The 18,874-nt window shown below is 33.3% G+C and overlaps 1 protein-coding gene across 1 annotated transcript in view; it reads left to right on the top strand.

The window, feature by feature from the left end:
• Positions 1-18,874, top strand: part of LOC143245448 (fasciclin-1-like) — a 42,770-nt gene that overhangs the window by 18,431 nt on the left and 5,465 nt on the right. The window contains exons 10-11 of the mRNA XM_076491812.1: positions 12,481-12,628; positions 17,688-17,859. Coding sequence (XP_076347927.1) covers positions 12,481-12,628; positions 17,688-17,859 — 320 coding nt within the window. The remainder of the gene's footprint in view (positions 1-12,480; positions 12,629-17,687; positions 17,860-18,874) is intronic.

Genomic DNA, 18,874 nt, shown 5'->3' with positions numbered 1-18,874 from the left:
AAAACATGTAAATAGCATCCTCTCACACGTAGTTGTCAGGCTAGTAGGCGTGGCGTGGCTCGAGACACACGAGTAGCAGTATATCATTGACACACTTTGCATCCTCAGCTGTTGGATTATTAAAACCGTGATGGAAAGGGATTGTTAATTTATTGTACATATTCTAATCAACTGTGCTCGAGGTAATTCACAAATATTTTGTTCTCGTAAAGGGTTCCTAAATGCACCCTAAAGAGAAAAAGGCAAACTAAAAAACAACTAGCTAAATAATATATTCGTCGTGAGATGTGTAAGTGTGTACACAACTGGATGAGGGTGAGTGCACCTGCAATATGAAACCACAATCTACTTCCGACCACAAGACGATAATGACTTTCAAATGTGGTACAGAGAGTTAAAAAGAAATCTTGGCAAATGGTTTTGACGATTGCTAAAATAATTTTCAACCAGAATGAATTTTTTTTTCATTTTATTTTTGAATATGTGTTTGAATGGTTCAATCAGTATATAACTTTAGATGTTGTACAGTTTTATTTTCTAATTAACTGATATAGTACCTCGTATTAATTCACCTTATGCATGTTTGTTTTTCGATGACACCTTCTCACGGGCTTGGAGCTAACAGGTCTAAACTTTGCAGCGGAAGTGGGGTACTCTTGGAGGTGTACTCACCTATATGACATGCCCCCAACCTATTTCTGTTCTCCACGGCGTGATAAAGTAGATATTTTTTGGTCATTATGTGATCAGCTAGTCTTATTATGTGTGTAAATTTGTAGAAATATCTGTAGCATTTAGTAATGACAACTTTTGGTCATTATGTAATCAGCTAGTCTTATTATGTGTGTAATTTTGTACAAATATCTGTAGCATTTAGTAATGACACCTTTTGGTCATAATGTGATCAGCTAGTCTTATTATGTGTGTAATTTTGTACAAATATCTGTAGCATTTAGTAATGACACCTTTTGGTCATAATGTGATCAGCTAGTCTTATTACGTGTGTAATTTTGTACAAATATCTGTAGCATTTAGTAATGACAACTTTTGGTCATTATGTAATCAGCTAGTCTTATTATGTGTGTAATTTTGTAGAAATATCTGTAGCATTTAGTAATGACACCTTTTGGTCATAATGGGATCAGCTAGTCTTATTATGTGTGTAATTTTGTACAAATATCTGTAGCATTTAGTAATGACACCTTTTGGTCATAATGTGATCAGCTAGTCTTATTATGTGTGTAATTTTGTACAAATATCTGTAGCATTTAGTAATGACACCTTTTGGTCATAATGTGATCAGCTAGTCTTATTACGTGTGTAATTTTGTACAAATATCTGTAGCATTTAGTAATGACACCTTTTGGTCATTATGTAATCAGCTAGTCTTATTATGTGTGTAATTTTGTAGAAATATCTGTAGCATTTAGTAATGACACCTTTGGTCATTATGTAATCAGCTAGTCTTATTATGTGTGTAATTTTGTACAAATATCTGTAGCATTTAGTAATGACACCTTTTGGTCATAATGTGATCAGCTAGTCTTATTACGTGTGTAATTTTGTACAAATATCTGTAGCATTTAGTAATGACACCTTTTGGTCATTATGTAATCAGCTAGTCTTATTATGTGTGTAATTTTGTAGAAATATCTGTAGCATTTAGTAATGACACCTTTTGGTCATTATGTAATCAGCTAGTCTTATTATGTGTGTAATTTTGTAGAAATATCTGTAGCATTTAGTAATGACACCTTTTGGTCATTATGTAATCAGCTAGTCTTATTACGTGTGTAATTTTGTACAAATATCTGTAGCATTTAGTAATGACACCTTTTGGTCATAATGTAATCAGCTAGTCTTATTATGTGTGTAATTTTGTACAAATATCTGTAGCATTTAGTAATGACAACTTTTGGTCATTATGTAATCAGCTAGTCTTATTATGTGTGTAATTTTGTACAAATATCTGTAGCATTTAGTAATGACACCTTTTGGTCATAATGTAATCAGCTAGTCTTATTACGTGTGTAATTTTGTAGAAATATCTGTAGCATTTAGTAATGACACCTTTTGGTCATAATGTAATCAGCTAGTCTTATTACGTGTGTAATTTTGTAGAAATATCTGTAGCATTTAGTAATGACACCTTTTGGTCATTATGTAATCAGCTAGTCTTATTATGTGTGTAATTTTGTACAAATATCTGTAGCATTTAGTAATGACAACTTTTGGTCATTATGTAATCAGCTAGTCTTATTATGTGTGTAATTTTGTACAAATATCTGTAGCATTTAGTAATGACAACTTTTGGTCATTATGTAATCAGCTAGTCTTATTATGTGTGTAATTTTGTACAAATATCTGTAGCATTTAGTAATGACACCTTTTGGTCATAATGTAATCAGCTAGTCTTATTACGTGTGTAATTTTGTAGAAATATCTGTAGCATTTAGTAATGACACCTTTTGGTCATAATGTAATCAGCTAGTCTTATTACGTGTGTAATTTTGTAGAAATATCTGTAGCATTTAGTAATGACACCTTTTGGTCATTATGTAATCAGCTAGTCTTATTACGTGTGTAATTTTGTACAAATATCTGTAGCATTTAGTAATGACAACTTTTTGTCATTATGTAATCAGCTAGTCTTATTATGTGTGTAATTTTGTACAAATATCTGTAGCATTTAGTAATGACACCTTTTGGTCATAATGTAATCAGCTAGTCTTATTACGTGTGTAATTTTGTAGAAATATCTGTAGCATTTAGTAATGACACCTTTTGGTCATTATGTAATCAGCTAGTCTTATTATGTGTGTAATTTTGTACAAATATCTGTAGCATTTAGTAATGACAACTTTTGGTCATTATGTAATCAGCTAGTCTTATTATGTGTGTAATTTTGTACAAATATCTGTAGCATTCAGTAATGACAACTTTTGGTCATTATGTAATCAGCTAGTCTTATTATGTGTGTAATTTTGTACAAATATCTGTAGCATTTAGTAATGACACCTTTTGGTCATAATGTAATCAGCTTGTCTTATTACGTGTGTAATTTTGTAGAAATATCTGTAGCATTTAGTAATGACACCTTTTGGTCGTTATGTAATCATCTAATCTTATTATGTGTGTAATTTTGTACAAATATCTGTAGCATTTAGTAATGACACCTTTTGGTCATTATGTGATCAGCTAGTCTTATTACGTGTGTAATTTTGTACAAATATCTGTAGCATTTAGTAATGACAACTTTTGGTCATTATGTAATCAGCTAGTCTTATTATGTGTGTAATTTTGTAGAAATATCTGTAGCATTTAGTAATGACACCTTTTGGTCATAATGTGATCAGCTAGTCTTATTATGTGTGTAATTTTGTAGAAATATCTGTAGCATTTAGTAATGACACCTTTTGGTCATAATGTGATCAGCTAGTCTTATTACGTGTGTAATTTTGTACAAATATCTGTAGCATTTAGTAATGACACCTTTTGGTCATAATGTGATCAGCTAGTCTTATTATGTGTGTAATTTTGTACAAATATCTGTTGCATTTAGTAATGACACCTTTTGGTCATAATGTGATCAGCTAGTCTTATTATGTGTGTAATTTTGTACAAATATCTGTAGCATTTAGTAATGACACCTTTTGGTCATAATGTGATCAGCTAGTCTTATTATGTGTGTAATTTTGTACAAATATCTGTAGCATTTAGTAATGACACCTTTTGGTCATAATGTGATCAGCTAGTCTTATTACGTGTGTAATTTTGTACAAATATCTGTAGCATTTAGTAATGACAACTTTTGGTCATTATGTAATCAGCTAGTCTTATTATGTGTGTAATTTTGTACAAATATCTGTAGCATTTAGTAATGACACCTTTTGGTCATAATGTGATCAGCTATTCTTATTATGTGTGTAATTTTGTACAAATATCTGTAGCATTTAGTAATGACACCTTTTGGTCATAATGTAATCAGCTAGTCTTATTATGTGTGTAATTTTGTAGAAATATCTGTAGCATTTAGTAATGACACCTTTTGGTCATAATGTAATCAGCTAGTCTTATTACGTGTGTAATTTTGTAGAAATATCTGTAGCATTTAGTAATGACACCTTTTGGTCATTATGTAATCAGCTAGTCTTATTATGTGTGTAATTTTGTAGAAATATCTGTAGCATTTAGTAATGACACCTTTTGGTCATTATGTAATCAGCTAGTCTTATTATGTGTGTAATTTTGTAGAAATATCTGTAGCATTTAGTAATGACACCTTTTGGTCATTATGTGATCAGCTAGTCTTATTACGTGTGTAATTTTGTACAAATATCTGTAGCATTTAGTAATGACACCTTTTGGTCATAATGTAATCAGCTAGTCTTATTACGTGTGTAATTTTGTACAAATATCTGTAGCATTTAGTAATGACAACTTTTGGTCATTATGTAATCAGCTAGTCTTATTATGTGTGTAATTTTGTACAAATATCTGTAGCATTTAGTAATGACACCTTTTGGTCATAATGTAATCAGCTAGTCTTATTACGTGTGTAATTTTGTAGAAATATCTGTAGCATTTAGTAATGACACCTTTGGTCATAATGTAATCAGCTAGTCTTATTACGTGTGTAATTTTGTAGAAATATCTGTAGCATTTAGTAATGACACCTTTTGGTCATTATGTAATCAGCTAGTCTTATTATGTGTGTAATTTTGTACAAATATCTGTAGCATTTAGTAATGACAACTTTTGGTCATTATGTAATCAGCTAGTCTTATTATGTGTGTAATTTTGTACAAATATCTGTAGCATTTAGTAATGATAACTTTTGGTCATTATGTAATCAGCTAGTCTTATTATGTGTGTAATTTTGTACAAATATCTGTAGCATTTAGTAATGACACCTTTTGGTCATAATGTAATCAGCTAGTCTTATTACGTGTGTAATTTTGTAGAAATATCTGTAGCATTTAGTAATGACACCTTTTGGTCATTATGTAATCAGCTAATCTTATTATGTGTGTAATTTTGTACAAATATCTGTAGCATTTAGTAATGACACCTTTTGGTCATTATGTGATCAGCTAGTCTTATTACGTGTGTAATTTTGTACAAATATCTGTAGCATTTAGTAATGACAACTTTTGGTCATTATGTAATCAGCTAGTCTTATTATGTGTGTAATTTTGTAGAAATATCTGTAGCATTTAGTAATGACACCTTTTGGTCATAATGTGATCAGCTAGTCTTATTATGTGTGTAATTTTGTAGAAATATCTGTAGCATTTAGTAATGACACCTTTTGGTCATAATGTGATCAGCTAGTCTTATTACGTGTGTAATTTTGTACAAATATCTGTAGCATTTAGTAATGACACCTTTTGGTCATAATGTGATCAGCTAGTCTTATTACGTGTGTAATTTTGTACAAATATCTGTAGCATTTAGTAGTGACACCTTTTGGTCATTATGTAATCAGCTAGTCTTATTATGTGTGTAATTTTGTAGAAATATCTGTAGCATTTAGTAATGACACCTTTTGGTCATTATGTAATCAGCTAGTCTTATTATGTGTGTAATTTTGTAGAAATATCTGTAGCATTTAGTAATGACACCTTTTGGTCATTATGTAATCAGCTAGTCTTATTACGTGTGTAATTTTGTACAAATATCTGTAGCATTTAGTAATGACACCTTTTGGTCATAATGTAATCAGCTAGTCTTATTATGTGTGTAATTTTGTACAAATATCTGTAGCATTTAGTAATGACAACTTTTGGTCATTATGTAATCAGCTAGTCTTATTATGTGTGTAATTTTGTACAAATATCTGTAGCATTTAGTAATGACACCTTTTGGTCATAATGTAATCAGCTAGTCTTATTACGTGTGTAATTTTGTAGAAATATCTGTAGCATTTAGTAATGACACCTTTTGGTCATAATGTAATCAGCTAGTCTTATTACGTGTGTAATTTTGTAGAAATATCTGTAGCATTTAGTAATGACACCTTTTGGTCATTATGTAATCAGCTAGTCTTATTATGTGTGTAATTTTGTACAAATATCTGTAGCATTTAGTGATGACAACTTTTGGTCATTATGTAATCAGCTAGTCTTATTATGTGTGTAATTTTGTACAAATATCTGTAGCATTTAGTAATGACAACTTTTGGTCATAATGTAATCAGCTAGTCTTATTACGTGTGTAATTTTGTAGAAATATCTGTAGCATTTAGTAATGACACCTTTTGGTCATTATGTAATCAGCTAGTCTTATTATGTGTGTAATTTTGTACAAATATCTGTAGCATTTAGTAATGACAACTTTGGTCATTATGTAATCAGCTAGTCTTATTATGTGTGTAATTTTGTACAAATATCTGTAGCATTTAGTAATGACAACTTTGGTCATTATGTAATCAGCTAGTCTTATTATGTGTGTAATTTTGTACAAATATCTGTAGCATTTAGTAATGACACCTTTTGGTCATAATGTAATCAGCTAGTCTTATTACGTGTGTAATTTTGTAGAAATATCTGTAGCATTTAGTAATGACACCTTTTGGTCATTATGTAATCAGCTAATCTTATTATGTGTGTAATTTTGTACAAATATCTGTAGCATTTAGTAATGACAACTTTTGGTCATTATGTAATCAGCTAGTCTTATTATGTGTGTAATTTTGTAGAAATATCTGTAGCATTTAGTAATGACAACTTTTGGTCATTATGTAATCAGCTAGTCTTATTATGTGTGTAATTTTGTAGAAATATCTGTAGCATTTAGTAATGACACCTTTTGGTCATAATGTGATCAGCTAGTCTTATTATGTGTGTAATTTTGTAGAAATATCTGTAGCATTTAGTAATGACACCTTTTGGTCATAATGTGATCAGCTAGTCTTATTACGTGTGTAATTTTGTACAAATATCTGTAGCATTTAGTAATGACACCTTTTGGTCATAATGTGATCAGCTAGTCTTATTATGTGTGTAATTTTGTAGAAATATCTGTAGCATTTAGTAATGACACCTTTTGGTCATTATGTAATCAGCTAGTCTTATTACGTGTGTAATTTTGTACAAATATCTGTAGCATTTAGTAAGGACACCTTTTGGTCATTATGTAATCAGCTAGTCTTATTATGTGTGTAATTTTGTACAAAAATCTGTAGCATTTAGTAATGACACCTTTTGGTCATTATGTGATCAGCTAGTCTTATTACGTGTGTAATTTTGTACAAATATCTGTAGCATTTAGTAATGACAACTTTTGGTCATTATGTGATCAGCTAGTCTTATAATGTGTGTAATTTTGTAGAAATATCTGTAGCATTTAGTAATGACACTTTTTGGTCATAATGTGATCAGCTAGTCTTATTATGTGTGTAATTTTGTAGAAATATCTGTAGCATTTAGTAATGACACCTTTTGGTCATAATGTAATCAGCTAGTCTTATTACGTGTGTAATTTTGTAGAAATATCTGTAGCATTTAGTAATGACACCTTTTGGTCATAATGTAATCAGCTAGTCTTATTATGTGTGTAATTTTACAAATATCTTTAGCCATCGTTATTAGCGTGATATATGATGTATGGTGTTTCAAAGCCAAATATATCTCTTGATAGAATAAAATATTTGATCGAGTTCTTCATCATTTTACTGCTACTAATGTATTATTGTAAACTAGTATTCAATGGGTAACATGCTTAAAATATTGCAAAATAAATACTTAGGCAGTGTATCATCCAGTTTATCACTGATCTCCATGTTATAACTGTTTGCTTTTCGAGGCACCAGTTTACTATTATCTACTTTGAAACGTTATAATTAATTTGTTATAAATATTTTCAATACTTACTGATCAGTTGATGGTAAATGTAGAAAATATGTACAATTACAAATTCTGAAATGGATATTGATCAAAGACCTATATTTTGTATATTGTACGTCTTAAAACTGTTCGTGAAACCATATTCATATTAAATCTCATTTTATTGAATTAATAGGTCATATGATGTGTATTTAGTATATGGAAATATTTTATCGGTATCTAAGTATCAGAATTTTAAAGTTATGAAATGTTTATAGTTCATACTTGTAAACTGAAAAATTAGCTTCTGTTATACCGATAAGAACAAAACCAAACATAATAAGAAATTACACATTTCCATTGTAATTATAGCCATAAATGTAAACCACAAAATCCACAATAATTGCATTAACAATATTATACCTATAAACATGATACATATGTAAACAGTATTACTTCCATAGTCAATTATGTATCATTAAACATCGCTATAATCAGTATTACACTTACAAACAATGTAATATCAGTGAAGAATATTATACTAATGAACAGAGCTGTACCTAAAACATGTGGAACTAATAAAGCTAATATATCTTTCTACTCGAAGCAAAGTACCAAAGTAACAATATTTAACTCAATAACTGCTCATAAGTTACAAACTATCTCCTTATTATAACCTTTTCAAATGAATAGTCATATAAAAAATTTAAATAACGATTTCAACAACAGAGCCAACAAGTGAAGACCAAATCCTAATTTCTACTTGAAATATAGTACCGTTTGGGATTAATTCAAAGGATTCTTAGTCCTCACATCCTAAGATTTTAGTGTTGAATAATACCAAAATGATATATATATATATATATATTTCTTTTATTCGTGCTGGATTGGAAGGAAGCTCTCGAAATATATCTGAAAAACAATAGAGGAAAAAGTTATATATATATATATCTATTCACACATGTAAGCAACAATATCCCGTATGATATAGTTGAACTCAATAAACAATGATGTTAGTGTGATTATAAAAGTCAGTGAACCACAGTTATATTACATCAAACTTTGAATATTCAGGGTGGGTTTCTAACTTTTCTTTGGCGACAATGCTACGTTATGTGTGGAAGAAATATATCTTACATTAATAGCTATTATTAACTTCGAGAGTTTCAATGTAAAGCAAAAGAAACACTTCATTGTGTTTTATTACTTAGATCACAATAAGTATAAACATAACACTTGTGAGTTTAATGTAGTAAACATGACATGATAAAGTACGGCTAATGCTCTATTTTTCCATTTAAAGTGTTAAAATTATAGTGTGGATTTTGATTTCTAATTAAGATTTCGCGGTAGTCATTAACATTGGACACTTATATCATTTCTTTTAAATTATACCAACTTATGTTTTATTAGATTCGTATTTTCAAGACGGGTACTTAGTTATGAAAACATAAACTTACTTTAAAAAATCATTATTTGTTATACTATTTTAAACAAAAATTGTTCATAGTGTCTGAACTTTTGCGCTCCCAGTTTGGCAAGGCCATGTAATAAGTTTTCTGTACTATATCTTTTAATAGTATAAATTTAGATAATTCGTCTAAAAGAGGATATACCAACTTAATTAATATAAAACAGTAATATCACAATGTTTTCCACCACACGTATTTTTGTGCGGTGATAATATAAAGGAAAATTATTACTTGGTATTCAGTTCAGTATAAACATACAATTCCATGTTTCATAACAGTTTAATTTTGGTTCGCTAGATGGCAGCATAGAATGTTCGTATATAAAGACATTTTGGGATATTTCATTGCACGAACACAATAGCAGATAAAACAGTTTCACTAAAAATAAGTAAATAAATAATTATCTAAGTTAATATTAAAGATATTAACCTGTGTTGAAGTCTTTGTGCTACTGAAAGAGCTATGTACGTGTTATTGATGTTTAAGTTTAATAACACCAGTTTCTTAATTAGAATCTAGAAATATAATTAAAATATTTATTTCACTCATTGGAATAATTTGTTGTACATATGAAAACAGTAAGATAAATTCAATTAAAATTTGTATATTACGGATTTTTTATATGTTAATAGGTGGCGCTGTTATTTCCTGTTAATTTTTCCATGAAAACATTTTTTTATGAGCCTCTTTTCTGCCAGCTGATAATATGTTACACAAATATCGAATAAAATTTCTGTGAAACTTCAATTCAGTCTGATGTCAATGTGTTATTTTGGTTATTAATTAAAGTGCAGTATTAGATCAAGTTTTGTTAAATAATGTATCGAAATTTAGGCAGTGTATTGCATTATAATAAGTAAAATTATAATGTAGTTATAAAAGACACATTCCGGGCCCGGCATGGTCAAGTGTGTTAAGGCGTTCGACTCGTAATCCGACAGTCGTCGGTTCGAATCCCGGTCGCACCAAACATGCTCGTCCTCCCAGCCGTGGGGGCGTTATAATGTGACGGTCAATCCCACTATTCTTTGGTAAAAGAGTAGCCCAAGAGTTGGCGGTGGGTGGTGATGACTAGCTGCTTTCCCTGTAGTCTTACGCAGCTAAATTAGGGACGGCTAGCGTAGATAGCCCTCGTGTAGCTTTGCCCGAAATCCTAAAACAAGACACATTTATTAATGAAAAGAGGGATTAGTTAAGAATTAATATTTTATACTTCGTTTTTAAGACATATTGTTTTATTTCTTATTAGTTTAATATAATAGTTTTAATGTACTTCACGTTTGTTTTGTCTACATTTAACATTATATTATGAATAATACAATTTCGACCGACTGGTATAGCTATTATACCATATAATTTCTGCAACGTATTCACAGTGATTACGTCATACACAGTATTCAAAACCGTAACTTGTTATTCATTAGTAATAAAAAGATTTTACAAAAAAAAAAGCCATAATTTGAGATTCTTTTGGGATCCGAATTATTTAAATATAATTTCTTATGACTGTACTCTTCTGATTCACGTTCCGTTATAGAAATGTAAGAGGTTTGAGCACTTAACGAAGTGTCCCAGGTAAAGATATTCACAGATAATGGGATTTAAAAATGTAGAAGTTTGAGCAGTTAACGAAGTGTCCCAGGTAAAGATATTCTCGGATAATGGGATTTAAAAATGTAGAAGTTTGAGCAGTTAACGAAGTGTCCCAGGTAAAGATATTCTCGGATAATGGGATTTAAAAATGTAGAAGTTTGAGCACTTAACGAAGTGTTCCAGGTAAAGATATTCTCGGATAATGGGATTTAAAAATGTAGAAGTTTGAGCACTTAACGAAGTGTTCCAGGTAAAGATATTCTCGGATAATGGGATTTAAAAATGTAGAAGTTTGAGCACTTAACGAAGTGTCCCAGGTAAAGATATTCTCGGATAATGGGATTTAAAAATGTAGAAGTTTGAGCACTTAACGAAGTGTCCCAGGTAAAGATATTCTCGGATAATGGGATTTAAAAATGTAGAAGTTTGAGCACTTAACGAAGTGTCCCAGGTAAAGATATTCTCGGATAATGGGATTTAAAAATGTAGAAGTTTGAGCACTTAACGAAGTGTCCCAGGTAAAGATATTCTTGGATAATGGGATTTAAAAATGTACAAGTTTGAGCACTTAACGAAGTGTCCCAGGTAAAGATATTCTTGGATAATGGGATTTAAAAATGTAGAAGTTTGAGCACTTAACGAAGTGTCCCAGGTAAAGATATTCTCGGATAATGGGATTTAATGGACAAGTAAAGATTCAGTACACGTGCACAGTAAAATTACATTTCCCCCTTTGGTACAGCGGTAAGTCTACGGATTTACAACGCTATAATCAGGGGTTCGATTCCCGTCGGTGGTCTGAGTAGATGCCCCGACGTGGCTTCGCTATAAGAAAACACACAAACACACATTTTATCTATTTGTGTAAAGTAGACGTTGTCTCTCTCTTGTTACTACAAGTTCTGAGAAACTGACTGCTCTAATTTAGAAGAGAAATCCAGTTGGAGCCCAGAAAAAAAACTGAGTTTATATGAATTAAAAAATATCTTAACGCAGCGAATGAGGACTCAGTTGATTGAGCGAGAAGGTGTTTGTTTGTTTTGTTTTTGAATTTCGCACAAAGCTACTCGAGAGCTATCTGTGCTAGTCGTCCCTAATTTAGCAGTGTAAGACTAGAGGGAAGGCAGCTAGTCATCACCACCTACCGCCAACTTTTGGGCTACTATTTTATCAATGAATAGTGGGATTGACCGTCACATTATAACGCCCTCACGGCTGAAAGGGTGAACATGTTTAGTGCGACGCGGATTAGAACGCGCAACCCTCATATTTACGAGTCGAAAGCCTTAACACGCTTGGCCATGCCGGGCCACGAGAAGGTGAAACCGATGCCAAACATGGTGATTTTAATTCTTTGCGCAACTCGAATACTTTCTGATTGAAAAAACGTTTCATGCTCTAATGTTAAAAATAGCGAAAGGGGATCCTTACGCCCTCATTTATAGCTTTACGTTAAAAACCCGATGTTTCTATGTATCTTTGCTGTAGTATAGAAAAACAAAAGTTCAATATTACTTTGCATATATCTATTTATGTATACGATATGTTATATTTTATTAAAAGATATTATCTTTGTTTGTTGTTTTCAGCTTTAACAGTTGAAGCTGGTGGAGTCAACGCCACCGCTGTCGAGGCAGACATAGGAGCCACCAATGGCATCGTTCACGTGATTGACCGGATGCTAGGCTTACCTTATCAGACCGTAATGGAAAAACTTTCCACTGATCCAGACTTACGGTTGGGCATGTTTTGATATGTGAATCTAAAACCTAATATGTCTGCAATGAACCAGTTTAGAAACTAAATAACTGTTCATTTGGAAGAACGTACTTTTAAAATATTAAGTACTTCTAGTGGAAATTCATGGAAATTCTGAGCAGGTTTTAATTTATAGTTATATTGATAACTGGGGAAAACTCGTGCTTTGCGTAGGAACAGTTTTTTTTTAACTTGTGTTTCAATGCAAAAAATGTAAATGTAAATGCAGTACTGTGTAGCTAAACTAATTAAAACAGTTAAGTGGCCTGCCTGAACTACTGATGTATGTAAAGTTCTGAACGAATCTGATGGCCGTGCGGGGCATCTCAATGGCTGTGAGGTTCAACCTAGTTTACACCGCGTAATACCTATCAAACACTCCCTCCTAGTACAAAAGGCGTTTAGAGCCGAATGGCTTGATAACAAATGACAAACCTATCGATTTATCTTAAAAGAGACACCAGATTCAGCGACGATTTTAAAACCTAGATTTCTAAAGCAAGTATTAAAACTGTTGAATCAAAACGTAACTTATCGAGAGCTTGACCCTAACAATATCTGATGAAAGTGTGGCTTATGTTTGTTGTGAGCTAAACCTTAACAATATCTGATGAAAGTGTGGCTTATGTTTGTTGTGAGCTAAACCTTAACAATATCTGATGAAAGTGTGGCTTATGTTTGTTGTGAGCTAAACCTTAACAATATCTGATGAAAGTGTGGCTTATGTTTGTTGTGAGCTAAACCTTAACAATATCTGATGAAAGTGTGGCTTATGTTTGTTGTGAGCTAAACCTTAACAATATCTGATGAAAGTGTGGCTTATGTTTGTTGTGAGCTAAACCTTAACAATACCTGATGAAAGTGTGGCTTATGTTTGTTGTGAGCTAAACCTTAACAATATCTGATGAAAGTGTAGCTTATTTGTTGTGAGCTAAACCTTAACAATATCTGATGAAAGTGTGGCTTATGTTTGTTGTGAGCTAAACCTTAACAATATCTGATGAAAGTGTGGCTTATGTTTGTTGTGAGCTAAACCTTAACAATATCTGATGAAAGTGTGGCTTATATTTGTTGTGAGCTAAACCTTAACAATATCTGATCAAAGTGTGGCTTATGTTTGTTGTGAGCTAAACCTTAACGATATCTGATGAAAGTGTAGCTTATGTTTGTTGTGAGCTAAACCTTAACAATATCTGATGAAAGTGTGGCTTATGTTTGTTGTGAGCTAAACCTTAACAATATCTGATGAAAGTGTGGCTTATATTTGTTGTGAGCTAAACCTTAACAATATCTGATGAAAGTGTGGCTTATGTTTGTTGTGAGCTAAACCTTAACGATATCTGATGAAAGTGTGGCTTATGTTTGTTGTGAGCTAAACCTTAACGATATCTGATGAAAGTGTAGCTTATGTTTGTTGTGAGCTAAACCTTAACAATATCTGATGAAAGTGTAGCTTATGTTTGTTGTGAGCTAAACCTTAACAATATCTGATGAAAGTGTGGCTTATATTTGTTGTGAGCTAAACCTTAACAATATCTGATGAAAGTGTGGCTTATGTTTGTTGTGAGCTAAACCTTAACGATATCTGATGAAAGTGTAGCTTATGTTTGTTGTGAGCTAAACCTTAACAATATCTGATGAAAGTGTGGCTTATGTTTGTTGTGAGCTAAACCTTAACGATATCTGATGAAAGTGTAGCTTATGTTTGTTGTGAGCTAAACCTTAACAATATCTGATGAAAGTGTAGCTTATGTTTGTTGTGAGCTAAACCTTAACAATATCTGATGAAAGTGTGGCTTATGTTTGTTGTGAGCTAAACCTTAACGATATCTGATGAAAGTGTAGCTTATGTTTGTTGTGAGCTAAACCTTAACAATATCTGATGAAAGTGTAGCTTATGTTTGTTGTGAGCTAAACCTTAACAATATCTGATGAAAGTGTGGCTTATATTTGTTGTGAGCTAAACCTTAACAATATCTGATCAAAGTGTGGCTTATGTTTGTTGTGAGCTAAACCTTAACGATATCTGATGAAAGTGTAGCTTATGTTTGTTGTGAGCTAAACCTTAACAATATCTGATGAAAGTGTGGCTTATGTTTGTTGTGAGCTAAACCTTAACAATATCTGATGAAAGTGTAGCTTATATTTGTTGTGAGCTAAACCTTAACAATATCTGATGAAAGTGTGGCTTATGTTTGTTGTGAGCTAAACCTTAACAATATCTGATCAAAGTGTGGCTTATGTTTGTTGTGAGATAAACCTTAACGATATTTGATGAAAGTGTAGCTTATGTTTGTTGTGAGCTAAACCTTAACAATATCTGATGAAAGTGTGGCTTATGTTTGTTGTGAGCTAAACCTTAACAATATCTGATGAAAGTGTAGCTTATATTTGTTGTGAGCTAAACCTTAACAATATCTGATCAAAGTGTGGCTTATGTTTGTTGTGAGCTAAACCTTAACGATATCTGATGAAAGTGTAGCTTATGTTTGTTGTGAGCTAAACCTTAACAATATCTGATGAAAGTGTGGCTTATGTTTGTTGTGAGCTTAACCCTAACAATATCTGATGAAAGTGTGGCTTATGTTTGTTGTGAGCTAAACATTAACAATATCTGATGAAAGTGTAGCTTATGTTTGTTGTGAGCTAAACCTTAATAATATCTGATGAAAGTGTGGCTTATGTTTGTTGTGAACTAAACCTTAATAATATCTGATGAAAGTGTGGCTTATGTTTGTTGTGAGCTAAACCTTAACAATATCTGATCAAAGTGTGGCTTATGTTTGTTGTGAGCTAAACCTTAACAATATCTGATGAAAGTGTGGCTTATGTTTGTTGTGAGCTAGATCATAACAATATGGAATAGAGAGGTAATAATACTTGCAAATCCACATGAAAAGACAATAAACTTTTTTTAAATTTAGCTTATATAGTATATATATAAATTATGTTAGATACAAGTGATGGATACTACAATGTTTTATGTACATATATGTATAGGTTCTCTTCATGTTAGGCTTAGATTAAGGGTGAAGGAGTCTACGAGGTCTGTTAAAAAAATACACGGACTGACGTCACAAAACAAAATGTACTTTATTTAGAAGTTACTAGTCTGGGACCCCTTCAAAGTACTCTCCTCCCCAACGCACACACTTATCCCAACGGTGTTTCACTTGTTGAAACAGTCCTGGTACGCTTCTTTTGTAATGTCCTCCAGCTTCTTCGACGCATTTGCCTTAATCTCGGGAATCGTCTCAAATCTTCTTCCTTTCAAGGGTCTTTTGAGTTTGGGGAACAAGAAAAAATCGTAAGGAGCAAGGTCAGGTGAGTAGGGGTGGAAAGAACAGTGATCAAGTGTTTGGCCAAAAACTCACGAGTTCTGAGGGCTGAATTTCGCAGCAACGCGGTGCATCTTCAATTTTTCGGTCAAAATCTCGTAACAAGATCCAACTGATATCCCACACTCTTCAGGAAGCTCCCTGACAGTCAGACGTTGATTTGCCCGCACCAAGGTGTTGATTTTGCCGACGTGTGGGTCGTCAGTTGACGTGGAAAGACGTCCAGGATGGTCATCATCTTCAATGGACTGTCGACCATCCTTAAAACGTTCATGCCACTTGAAACATGCCGTACGCTTCATAGCAACATCACTGTAAGCCGTGTTAAGCATAGCAAAAGTTTCAGTCGCAGATTGTCCAAGTTTAACACAAAATTTTACAGCAAATCGTTGCTCCTTCAGGTCATTCATTCTGAAATCCGCCAAACGAAAAAATCGCACTTCACTTAAAACCGCGTAGCTAATACACAAATGAAGATATCTGCAATCGGGAAATGGCGTCGTAATCAGCTGATCTGTGCGAACCTAGCGACACCAAGCGGATTCCCCTGGAACCAACTGGAGCCGCGCAATTCAAACAGTCCGCGTATTTTTTGAACAGACCTCGTAGAACTATTTATTAACCACAGTTTCAGTGTTACACCCACACACATAACTATTCCTATCAAAAGTTTCTTTCCAGCTTTGTCAGCAGGGATATTTCTAAAGCACCACTAAAACACTCAACTTATCGTCTGTTTTGTTCATCTCACCTTTGATTACTGACATTTTACTGAGCGAAGAAAGAACAAGCTGTAAGAATATATTTAATAAAATATTACAAAATAACAGGGTTATATGAAAAGACCGGAATCGATGTTTTCGTGGTGATACGACCATTTTAAATTTTCCACTTAGTCGAAGGGGCTTCTTGGAATTAAGAGTTCCATTTCACCCATTTACCCCTCTCTTAATCCAGCCCTTCGGTCAGTGTCTGAGGGTCTTTTTAAGCCTTTTTTTTTAGGTCAGAAGAAAAGAAATCCAAAGTAGCTTAATGATAAAGATGAAAGTGCGAAATTACACAAATTAACTAAGACACACACACACGTGTGTGTGTAATACTAATAATATATACATATCAGAGGTGTAGAAGACAAATGAATGATGGTAGTTTACTTGACTGACCCAAGCGAGGGAATATAGGCCAGAGGCCTATCCATTACGGCCGGAGTCCAGGAGTCTGGACTACATTATATACGTTTCCTCTGTTTCTGAGAGTAATTTTCCTAATTTCGATGCGAGTTTACAAGAATGGATTGTAAAATGCACCCCATTACTTCCGCTTTCTACTACGCCACAGATAATCTATAGTACAATATTAACTCCCTGTATTGTGTCTTTATAAGACAGGGCCTGGCATGGCCAAGCGCGTAAGGCGTGCGACTCGTAATCCGAGGGTCGCGGGTTCGAGCCCGCGTCGCGTTAAACATGCTCGCCCTCCCAACCGTTGGGACGTATAATGTGACGGTCAATCCCACTATTCGTTGGTAAAAAGAGTAGCCCAAGAGTTGGCGGTGGGTGGTGATGACTAGCTGCCTTCCCTCTAGTCTTACACTGCTAAATTAGGGACGGCTAGCGCAGATAGCCCTCGAGTAGCTTTGTGCGAAATTCCAAAAAAAAAAAAAAAAGACAGAAAATAACACTGGTTTTGTTTATTGGCAGGCGAACATTTCAGCTTGGTACCTATGATGACTGGAATTTGAAATTAAACAACAGAGAAAAACGGTTTACTTTTTTCGCACCCAGTCAAAAAGCTTGGGATGACCTCGAAAGAAACATGCCCACCGAATATAAGCAAATGTCTATGGATATATATAGCTATCACGTACAAAAGGTAAGATCTCTTTTGTTATTTCTTTTGGTTATAGAAAATTTTCTTCATTTGTCTCTGAAATATTCTGACATCAGTTGTAAAGTTTGGGCTGTATTTGTTAAGTAGCACATTGCTATGTCTGCGGACTTGCAATGCTAAAAAACCGGGTTTCGATACCTGTGGTGGGAAGAGTACAGATATATTTGTGTAGCTTTGTGCTTAATTGCAAACAACAACAACAATGGTTTATTAAGTTATTTGTTTCGGTGAATAGCCACATTTAGCTATTTGTTAAGTCCTCATCCGGGGACTGGAACTCGTACATAAGCGTTGCAAGTCTGTAAACATGCCGGTTTTCCACCAGGGGACATCTGTTAAATAGGAAATCTTAATGTTATACTTAAAAACATTACAAGTTATTCTCCTTTTGAGCTTTGAAATCTCATAAATCGATTTCTTGATGTGTTATTTTACTTATCTAACTATTTCGTTATCCATACGTAAAACAATTTGCTTTATAATTGTTGGCTTTCAAAGATTTACCTATTCTGAGCCTTAAAATTATTGTGTTTAACAATTCATTTCTTGACTGTTTGTTTTTGAATTTCACGCAAATCCACACGAGGGCTATCTGCGCTAGCCGTCTCTAATTTTGCAGTGTAAGATCAGAGAGAAGGCAGCTAGTCATCACCACCCACCGCCATCTCTTAGGCTACTCTTTTACCAATGAATAATGAGATTGATCGTCACATTATAACGCCCCCACGGCTGGAAGGGCGAGCATGTTTGGTGTGACAGGGATTCGAAGTGCCTTAACCACCTGGCCATGCCGGGCCTTTATTGCCTGAACTGTCTTTATTTTACTTTCCAAAACTGTGATGCTATAACGTTACAGAAAGGAAACGTGTGTTTGTTTGAAGAACAAAGCTACACAATAGGCTGTCTGTGCTCTGCCCACCACGGGTATCGAAACCCAGTTTTTAGCAATGTGAGTCCATAGACACACTGCTGTACTAGTGGGTTGCATAAAGGAAAG

This window comes from Tachypleus tridentatus, chromosome 2 (assembly GCF_004210375.1).
Source record: "Tachypleus tridentatus isolate NWPU-2018 chromosome 2, ASM421037v1, whole genome shotgun sequence".
Lineage (NCBI taxonomy): Eukaryota > Metazoa > Arthropoda > Merostomata > Xiphosura > Limulidae > Tachypleus > Tachypleus tridentatus.
This window is presented reverse-complemented; position numbering and strand designations above follow the sequence as displayed.